Source organism: Capsicum annuum, chromosome 2, assembly GCF_002878395.1.
Source record: "Capsicum annuum cultivar UCD-10X-F1 chromosome 2, UCD10Xv1.1, whole genome shotgun sequence".
NCBI classification, from domain to species: domain Eukaryota; kingdom Viridiplantae; phylum Streptophyta; class Magnoliopsida; order Solanales; family Solanaceae; genus Capsicum; species Capsicum annuum.
This window is the reverse complement of record NC_061112.1, coordinates 76,335,822-76,347,097: the sequence shown is the minus strand read 5'-3', so window position 1 is coordinate 76,347,097 and position 11,276 is coordinate 76,335,822. Positions and strand designations below refer to the sequence as shown.

The 11,276-nt window shown below is 33.3% G+C and overlaps 1 protein-coding gene across 1 annotated transcript; it reads left to right on the top strand.

Annotated features, from left to right (window-relative positions):
- The first annotated feature begins 186 nt into the window (after window positions 1-186).
- LOC107860935 lies at window positions 187-1,657 on the top strand. The gene has a single exon (XM_016706370.2). It carries the CDS (start codon window positions 596-598, stop codon window positions 1,388-1,390), a length of 795 nt encoding a protein of 264 aa, XP_016561856.1. The 5' UTR covers window positions 187-595; the 3' UTR covers window positions 1,391-1,657.
- The last annotated feature ends 9,619 nt before the right edge of the window (window positions 1,658-11,276 follow it).

Below are 11,276 nucleotides of genomic sequence, written 5' to 3'. Positions count from 1 at the left end.
ATTATCGCATAAGTACACTCAAAAACGATTAGAAGCTCTTATTAGAAACGATTTAACCTAGTTTAGGTATTTAATAGAAAATCTAAAAAATGTCGAAGTAGGAATTCCCATTTTACAAAACCATGCAAGTTATTAAAAGTTCTTTTGTTTTACGATTCAAATTTTGTGTCTCCATTCTTTACTTTTCCGAAAAGTTATATAATTCCACCTTCCACGGTTCCACCCCCACCCACGTTGCTTCAAAATTTGGTCGACCAATTCCATGTAGTTATCACATAGGAGCCCTGCCACTTTAATTTCCACATGTTACATATATCTTCTATTTATCTTCATTTCCAAGTCTCCATTAATTCACCCTCATGCTTCTCTCATTACTCATCATTTTCTCTCTTTATCCCACTATTTAACATTCTGTTCTCTAAGCTTTTTCTGTCATATTTTTTTTGGTACGTGCCCTTGGTGTGTTTATTCTTGTCTTTATTTGTTAGGATTGGAATTTTAAAATTCGTAGTGAATTTTCTATAACCCATGTAACTGTTTGATTCTTTTTATTTAATTAATTGCTTTCAATATCTCTGTCTTCAAAGTTTTTGCAATGGCAATTGAGCTGTGTTCATCTGATGAGTCTACTTTGGGCATAATGAGTCCGGCTCGGATCTCCTTTTCTCATGATGTTTCCCAAACGGGCTCTGTTCCGGTCGAACAATACATTCGATCAACTTCACCTTCCTCTAGCATTGATTTTGATTTTTGTGTGTTTCGTGAAAGTTTTGATCTTGAATCTTCATCTGCTGATGAACTTTTCTTTGATGGAAAGATTCTTCCAATTGAAATCAAGCGAAGAATTTCCTCTGCTCCGCCAAGAAAAGCAGAGCAACCGCTACCACCACCATCACCTCCTCTGATTCCGTGCAAGAATAGTAGCACTAACAATACTCTTCATTGTACCAAAACGTCGAGCCATGAAGATATAATTGAAAATAAAACAGGGATTCTCGAATCATCAGAGGAAAAGCTGAATTCGAAGTCGTTTTGGAGATTCAAGAGAAGTAGTAGCTTAAATTGTGGAAGTGGTTATGCAAGAACTTTGTGTCCATTGCCACTTTTATCGAGAAGCAATTCAACTGGATCATCTCCAAGTGTGAAGCGTAACTCGACATTATCAAAGGATAATTTAAGTCATCAAAAGCATCATCACTCTCAGAGACACTTTTCGAAATCAATGTCTACTAATGGTCAAAATTGTCAAAAGCCTCCATTGAAGAAGGCACCTAGTAATCCATACAGCAATGGAGTTAAATTCAGTCCAGTACTAAATGTCCCTCCAGCAAATTTGTTTGGATTAAGCACTTTCTTTTCCGGTAGCAAGGAAAAGATCAAGAAGAAGTGATTGTTCTCATCCGTCTTAGTATTGATAGACAGAGCTACCTTATATTTATTGGTGGTGAAATGTGGCAAATTTCTCGAAAAATTAGTTGAGGTGCATGAAAGTTGATTAAAGAACTACAAGAAGTGATTAAAGAGCAATATTTGCTTTATTAGTTTCCAAAATTAGCAAAGTTTGGAAGGTGTGATTGTTTCTAATATAATTTAATTCATGAAAAATAAACTTCAATCACAAATAAAAATATAAAGAAACAAAAGTTTTATTGATAAATGATGGGTATAAATCTGTACCTCCCTTTATTCTTCTCTCTTGATTTTCTCCATAATTCGAGGGCCGTCAGTAGCATATTTCTCGAATGTATAAAGATTTGGATAAGAATTTCTCCATAATTCGAGGGTCGTTAGTGGCGTATTTCTCAAACGTTGAAATATTTGAATTTGATCTCCATGAAAGGAGGATTTGTCTTCTTGATGTATTTGATTATCAACAAGAGAGAGATTTGATCTTTATGAATATCCCATTAATTTATTGGGACTTTTCAGATCTTTGATCTATTTGTGAATATGTGAATTTGTGGGATACTGGAGATGCCTCTTTAAAGGATATTTGCCCTTTATATAGGCATAATTTAGGGTTTAGGTTGAGTAACCATCAAGCTAGATTTAGGGTAAACTAGCCCCAAAAACTCTAATCAAAATTGAACTCTTTTTGTAAAGTCCACAAAATTTCAATGTCTAAAAATGCTCTCTGCTTCAAGGCTTGTCGAAGTGTAGACTTGATAAATCTCAAAGACAAGTCTTGAAGTACCGTTTCCATCTTTACGATCCTGCGGCTACAGATTTGCATATTTGATTTATGAGAGAAGAGATGAAGGGCAGATTTGGTCCCACTGGGCGTGCCAATTTGTTTTCAACATAATTTAATTCATGAAAAATAAACTTCAACCACAAATAAAAATGTGAAGAAACAACAGTTTTATTGATAAACGATGGGGGTACAAAGCTATTCCTCCCTTGATTCTTCACTCTTGATTTTCACCGTAATTCGAGGGCCGTTAGTAACATATTTCTCGAATGTATGAAGAATTGAATATGAATTTTTCTGTAATTCGAGGGCCGTTAGTAGTGTATTTCTCGAACGTAGAAACATTTGGATTTGATCTCCATGAAAGAAGGATTTGCCTTCTTGATGTATTTGATTATCAAGAAGAGAGGATTTTGATCTTTATGAATATCCCATGAATTTATTGGGACTTTTCAGATCTTTGATCTATTTGTAAATATCCCGTGAATTTGTGGGATACTGGAGATACCTCTTTAAAGGTCTTTGATCTATTTGTGAATATCCATGAATTTGTGAGATGTTGGAGATGCCTCTTTAAAAGAATATTTGCCCTTTTATATAGACATAATTTAGGGTTTAGGTTGAATAGTCATCAAGCTAGATTTAAGGTAAAGTAGCTCAAGAATTCTAATCAAAATTAAACTCTTTTTATAGAGTACACAAAATTTCAATGTCTACCATGATTATTATGTTATTTTCTCACTTTTTCCTTAGATTAATCAACATGATTGAGATTTGAGAGGGAAAAAAGAAAAAGTGGAGAAAGGATAACTGGGGCCAAAAGCATGGAGCATAATTCATTCCATGCCACATGCTTTTTCAAGAAACAGGTAACATTTGCTATCAGATGGCAGAGAGGCCCTGTCCCATTATATATGCTTCTATTCGTTTTTGTGCTTTTGGTTGCCCTTACACTGTTACACATGCATGTAACTATATATGATTCGAATTTGGTTCTTTGCTTTTTGTTTACTGATTTTATCAGAGATAAGACTTACGAATTTGGTTCTTTGCTTTTTGTTTACTGATTTTATCAGAGATAAGACTTAAGACAAAAGGTAGTGCAGCAGCTGAACTGCTAGTGCTCTGAAATGGAGTACATTTTATTTTTTCAGCTCAGGGTCAGCGTGTTCATAAGTGGCAAAATCAGAAATTTCTTTAAGTGTATTTACGTATTAATATATATGTATAAAAATAAGTTTTGACTTATATATTTCATATAATTCTTCATGTACATAGTATAATTTTTCAACAAAAAGTGTTTGATTGGCCATCCTATCCAATATCTGGCTACGCCACTGGTGTTCATGGTTCAATTTGAGCAGATTGTTGTTTAATCTTTAAAAAGAAAACCAAACAATTAAGTCAGTTTTTTCAAATGTTGGAATTAAGTCATTTTTCTCTCGCTTTGGTTTCTGCCGGTTTCATTTCGGTATCTGCATTAGGTAGGGGCATGCAGAAAACTGATTCAACAATAAATTGAATCAATAAAAATATTATTGCTTTATTGAGTTAATGATTTTTTAATGGTATTGTAAATTTTTTTATTGGGCTATCGTTTTGATTTTCAATTTTAAGGTTTTAATTAATGGTTAAACCAAGTGGTGGAGCCAAAATTTTCATTAATGGGTTCAAAAGTAAATATTCAGACTAATCGATGAGGTTCAACATCTACTATATATATATATAAATAATTTTGACCATGTAAAAATAATATAATTTTCTGACGAAGGGGGTTCGAATGAACCCTTGAATTCAATATGGCTCCGCCGCTGGTTAAACCGATAACCTAATAAAATTATATCAAAATTATATTTTTATTTACACTTATATAATAGTTGGTTTAGATTTTATATACACACTTTATAGTCTTTTGTATTTTATAGTTGTTGTCTTAGTTCTTTTAATTTGTGTAGACTTTATACAAAAGATAATGTAAAACAAATGAAAATAAGAGAAAGTAAAGAAAACTTCAGGGCGTACGTTCTAAGCCTGTCAAACGGGCCGGGCTGACTCGGCCCAGCCTGGCCCACTTACAAAACTGGCCCGATTTGACCCGACCAGGTACCGGGTACCGAGCTGGATTTTTTTTAATGATTTGGGCACGGTTAACCCGATCCGAAAAAAGCTCGGTTAGGGCCCGCCGGTTAACCGGCCAGGTCCGGCCGGGTTAATTTTTTTTCTTTTAAATGAATTTAATTATAACTTAGTTTTAATATATTATTAATTTACTATCAAGTATTATTAATTTATATATGTGTATATATCTTCTATAGACATATATATATTTAACGTATACATGTGTATATATTTTATAAATTAATATATAACTATATATATAATTATATATTATATAATATATATATATATATATATATATATATATTGTAGTATATTTTATTTAAAGTAGTACATATATATTGAATGGTACGTATATATATGTATATATATTATATAGACGTATATATTTAACGTATATATGTGTATATATTTTATAAATTAGTATATAACTAGATATATAGTGTGTGTATATATTGTAGTATATTTTATTTAAAGTAGTACATATATTGAATGGTACGTATATGTGTGTATATATCTTCTAAAGTAGTATGTATTTAACGTATACGTGTGTATATGTTTTATAAATTAATATATAACTATATATATAGTGTGTGAATATATTGTAGTATATTTTATATAAAGTAGTACATATATATAGAATGTTGCGTATATATGTGTATATAACTTCTATAGACGTATATATTTAACGTATACATGCATATATATTTTATAAATTAATATATAACTATATATATATATATATATATTGTAGTATGTATATATTGTAGTATATTTCATTTAAAGTAGTACATATATATTGAATGGTGTGTATATATGTGTATATATCTTTTATAGACGTATATATTTAACGTATACATGTGTATATGTTTTATAAATTAGTATATAACTATATATATATTTTTTAGTATATATATATATTGTAGTATATATTTTACTTAAAGTAGTACATATATATTAAATGGTGCATATATTTGTGTAGATATCTTCTATAGACGTGTATATTTAATGTATACATGTTTATATGTTTTATAAATTAGTATAGAACTATATATATATATATATATTGTAGTATATGTTTTACTTAAAGTAGTACATATATATTGAATGGTGCGTATATTTGTTATATATCTTCTATAGACGTGTATATTTAATGTATACATGTGTATATGGTTTATAAATTAGTATATAACTATATATATCGTAGTATGTATATATATATATATATATATTGTAGTATATATTTTACTTAAATTAGTACATATATATTGAATGGTGCGTATATTTGTGTATATATCTTCTATAGACGTGTATATTTAATGTATACGTCTGTATATGCTTTATAAATTAGTATATAACTATATATATATTATAGTATATATGTGTATATATCTTCTACAGATGTATGTATTTAATGTATACATGTGTATATGTTAGATAAATTAGTATATAACTATATATATACTATAGTATATGTTTAACTTAAAGTAGTACATATATATTGAATGATGCGTATATTTGTGTATATATCTTCAATAGACGTGTATATTTAATGTATACATGTGTATATGTTTTATAAATTAGTATATAACTATATATATTGTAGTATATATGTGTATATATCTTCTATAGACGTATATATTTAATGTATACATTTGTATATGTTATATATGTTAGTATATAACTTTATATATATTGTAGTATACGTTTTACTTAAAATTGTACATATATATTGAATGGTGCGTATATTTGTGTATATATCTTTTATAGACATGTATATTTAACGTATACATGTGTATGTGTTGTATAAATTAATATATAACTATATATAACTTTATATATATATTGTAATTTATATATATTGTAGTATATTTTATATATAAAGTAGTACATATACATTGAATGGTGCGTATATATGTGTATATATCTTCTATAGACGTATATATTTAACATATACATGTGTATATATTTTATAAATTAGTACGTAACTATATATATATATATATATATGTATGTATGTATTGTAGTTCGGAAACAACCTTTCTATTTCTTTAGAGGTAGAGGTATGGACTGCGTACATCTTACCCTCCCAGACCTCACTATGCGGGAATACACTGGATTTGTTGTTGTTGTTGTTGTTGTTGTATATATTGTAGTATATGTTTTATTTAAAGTAGTACATATATAATATATTGAATGGTGCGTATATATGTGTATATATCTTCTAAAGTAGTATATATTTAACGTATACATGTGTATATGTTTTATAAATTAGTATATAACTATATATATATATATATTGTACTATATATATGTTTTATTTAACGTAGTACATATTTATTGAATGGTGCGTATATGTGTATATATCTTCTATAAACGTATATATTTAACGTATAAATGTGTATATATTTTATAAATTAGTATATAACTCTCTCTCTCTCTCTATATATATATATATATTGTAGTGTATATATATATTGTACCATTGTAGTATATGTGTAACGCCCTGCATTTCGGGCTACAATATAGACCATGATTCCGATGCGTTGATAATCCCGAAGCCATAAATCCTATGCCAATATAGCATGTTAATTATTTGCGTAGTATGTGAATCTATTCAATCTTGAATTTAGACCATAGAGGTCCTTTGACTCAAGGACGAGTTGAAAACTACTTCGATCGATTAAGTTTAAGTGGACATTATAATTTTTGTCAACTTCTATCGAACATAACTCTTTGTATATGTCGGATTAGAGAGCCTACTATGTGTAAAATGATAGGTTTGCGAGTTAGCTTTTCCAACGATACCAATTTTGCTAAAATCCGGCACCCGAGCAAGAAGTTATGGCCTTTCAAAGTAGAATGCATTGCCTAACCAATCGCACATAGCCACTAGAAAACATATGCGATAGTATAGGCGGCGCCTATGTAAATATAGGCGAAAACATATGCGGCGCCTATGTAAATATAGGCGATCTAATATGCGGCGCCTGTGTAATGGTTTCAAGTGACTTAAACACTCCATTTTTGGGGCAAAATGGTCCTTTTCCCACCCTAATTCAGCCATAAGCACGAATCAGTCCCCAATTCTCCAAAATACATCCACATTCATCTAAAAATTCTCAAGAACACTCCTAAGGGTTTCAAACTAAAAATCTAAATAAATTTAAATTCAACAGTGGGTTTTTAAAATTGATTAGAGATTCGGAATCTCCAATCCACAGGCTTCAAGAAACACCCATTATTTTCCGAAATAGAGGTACACGGGGTTTTCCTAAATTCTCATGGGCATAGAAAAATCATATTTTAGAATGGAGTTTATATATATATTAAATGTTTTAACATCATTGTTTTTGTCTTTTGACCTTTCCCAAAGTGATTTGAGAATATGAATGTATAAAACCATGTATTTAAGAATGGATTCTTGTTGAGAGCATGATTTTTGGTGAATTCCCTCTTATTATGAATTTTTTAGATTTCTCATAGCATATGAACTGTTTTGCAATGCATCCTTGAAAAGCACTATATGAAATGATTAAACTCTTGTTGTGATTTAAAGGTGGTTTTAAATCACTAAAGAGGGAATCTAGCATGAATGTTTAATGTTCATAATGCATGTAATGAAAGAGTGCATGGATTTTCTAAAGGCACCCGACCACCATATGTTGATGAAGTTTTTGCATGATTTTGACTTGAGTTTAGAAACACGAAATCTTCTATATCAGTTGCATGTTTTTGGTGGTATAAATTATGCTATAAATGAAAGATTTAGCTTAATGTATTATGTCTCAGAAATCATGACTTGCAAGTCTTGATATGACGATACCAATTCAAAATAATGGCATATTAGACTCAGACTAATAGACATTTCAGATTATCATGATTTTAGACATTCAGAATGTTGCATGTATAGAAAAAGGTTAAAAATGGGCATACAAAGATGTTAGGTGGTTCACTGAAGAGGGCTTGAGTTCAAGCAACTCATTGCCTAAAATCGTGGTTTGCCGACCCGGGTATATTATTATACGCTGACTTAAGTGTCGTATGGCATATCAGATTCAGGAACTCCAACCCTTGCAGCATACTCGGGTTGGAAGCTTTCCCGTCGAGTCAATGGCGGATTCCATATTGCCCGTGGAATATCAGACTTGTAGGGGATACGACCTAACTCAGAAGTAATACACAGATCAGAGTTTGAGATTTACAGACAGGTTACATATTTTCAAAAGATGCCCATGTGTTTTCAAAAACTGTTTTATGCATAATGTTTGATGAAAATTTGCTCTCACGTATTATATATATATATATGTTCAATTACTCTATTTTGGATTGCTTCGCATGCCAGTACAATTGTGCTGAACCCCCTCCTTTTAGGTTCTGAGGCATAGTTTAGGGGTTCAGATAAACAATAAAGATTTCAGATCATAGACCGGAGTTTGCAGGGGTGAGCCTTCTATGATTCAGAAGGCCTGGTTATTTCATATTACTACTATTAGTTAGGTTTTGGTCTACTGGGGGCCTTGTCCCAGCTTTCAGACAACTTTGATTAGTTCATGGTAGAGATTTCGCAGACTGAGTCAGATATTATTATTCAGATATATTTTGGATTTCAGTTTTCAATATTATGATCACATTCAGATTGACCATGTTTCCATATTAGATTTCTCTTTCCGCATTATCTTTTATCGTATGAATTATATGCACGATTACCAGATAGATAGAGAAGGGTGTTCCGAGCCTTCATGGTTCGGGATGCTCATCACGGCTAGGGCCCCGTCTGGGTCATGACAAACTTGGTATTAGAGCATGGTTCATGCTCTCAGGGTGTCTGCGAAATCGCGTCGGGTAGAGTCTTGGTTATGGATGTGTAGCGCGCCACACTTATAAGCAAGAGACTACTAGGCGTTTAGGAAATGCTTCCTTTTTTTGTGATTTAGTTTGTGCTTCAGAGTCTGAACTATCCCCTAATCAATGATCTCTTGTATTTCAGAAACACAGTTATGCCTCCACGTCATATCATCGATCAAATGCTCAGGCAGATGAGGTCCATGCCACCCATGGGATGTGGATCCGTAACAGAGCTCATACTCCAGAACCTGTCCCTACTTTGGGAGTCCCTCTAGTCCTGAATAGTCCACCTCAGGCTCCGCGGACTGATGTCAACCGTCCCTCGACTGCTCAGAGAGATATTTCAAATACAGAATTCAGACGGTCTATTCATATGCTGACACAGTTGGTAGCTAACCAGGCTCAACGATCATAAGATGTTGGGTTTGCATCTAGTATGTCTGAGGCTACTTGGGTCGGATATTTCATGAAAATGAACCCACCTAAGTTCACTGGCACCAAGGTGGAGGAAGATCCACAAGAGTTCGTGGATGAGATGGAAAAGATCTTTAAGGTAATGCATGTGAATGAGGTTGAAGGGGTGGAACTAGCAACTTATCAGCTTACGGATATTGCGAATCAGTGGTATGCCGACTGGGATAATGCAAAATGTGAGAGTGTTGATCCCACAGTTTTGGGCGAATTTGTGGAAGCTTTCCTTGATCGATTCTTTCCTTTGGAGTTGAGAGAGGCCAAAGCGAAAGAGTTTATGAATTTGAAGCAGGGCAGTATGAGTGTCTAGGAGTACATTTTGAAGTTTAATAAATTAGCCTGCTATACACCAAAGTTGACTAGTAATATGAGAGCTCGGATGAGAAAATTTGCATCCGGCCTTTTTGATAACTCGGTGCTTGAGTGCCATAGGGCAATGTTGAATAAGGAGTTAGACTTTGCTAGGCTGACCGTTCATATGTAGGAGGTAGAAGAGAAAAAGAAGAAGATCTCTAAAGCTAGGGAGGTGGAAAGACAAGCGAAAAGAGCCAAATCAGCCGACCAAAGTCACAGTCAGCCTCAGGACGGTAAGTGGGGAAATAAATGACAGAAAAAGAAAAATTAGGGTAATGCGCAGTCTACTGCCAGCGCCCCAGTACCCCGACCACCAGCAGACAGACGATCTCAGAGTTTTCAGACTAACCATGGAACTAGAGCTCAGGATACTCGGTCACAGGGTAGTGTGGCTCAGCAGTATCATACTTTTCTGCAGTGTGAGACTTGTAGTAGAAATCATCCGGGAAGGTGTCAGTCTGGCTCGTTAGTATGTTATTCATGTGGTCAGCTGGGTCACTTTTAGAGGAAATGTCCATATGCTAGAAAGAATGTTGGTGGTGCAAAGTCTCAGGCAAATTCTTCGGCACTAACCCCGCCTTAGAAGGGCGCCACATCAGTTGCCGGGAACAGTCGCAACCGGTTATATGCTTTGACCAATCGCCAGGAGGCGAAAGCTTCCCCAGATATTGTTACTGGTATGTTACAAATCTTTTCCCGTAATGTTTATGTGTTACTTGATCCCGGGTCTACTTTACCTATGTGACCCCTTATGTGGCTGTTGGTTTCGGGTTTGAGCCTAGTGTGATTTCTGAATCTTTTTCTATTTCCACCTCGTTGGGGGATTCTATTATTACTAGGAGGGTTTACAGGGGTTGTGTTGTGACTGTTGGTAGCCGGGATATGTTAGAAGATCTCATGGAGTTAGATATGATTGCTTTTGATGCTATCTTGGGAATAGATTGGCTCCATTCGTGCTATGCCACATTAGATTGTAGGACTCGAATGGTCACTTTTTCTTTCTCGAATAAACCAGTGATAGAGTGGGAAGGAAATTCTTTAGCACCCAGAGGGCACTTTATATCATATCTTAGAGCCCGTAAACTCATTTTTAAAGGTTGCTTGTACCACCTTATCCGAGTTAAGGACTCCAATGCCGAGATTCTTCCTCTTTAATCTGTTCCTATAGTAAAAGAATTCCCAGAAGTCTTTCCAAATGATCTCCTAGGAATACTACCTGATAGGGAGATTGAGTTTGGTAGTGATGTGTTTCCAGACACTCGTCCTATTTCCATTCCGCCATATAGAATGGCTC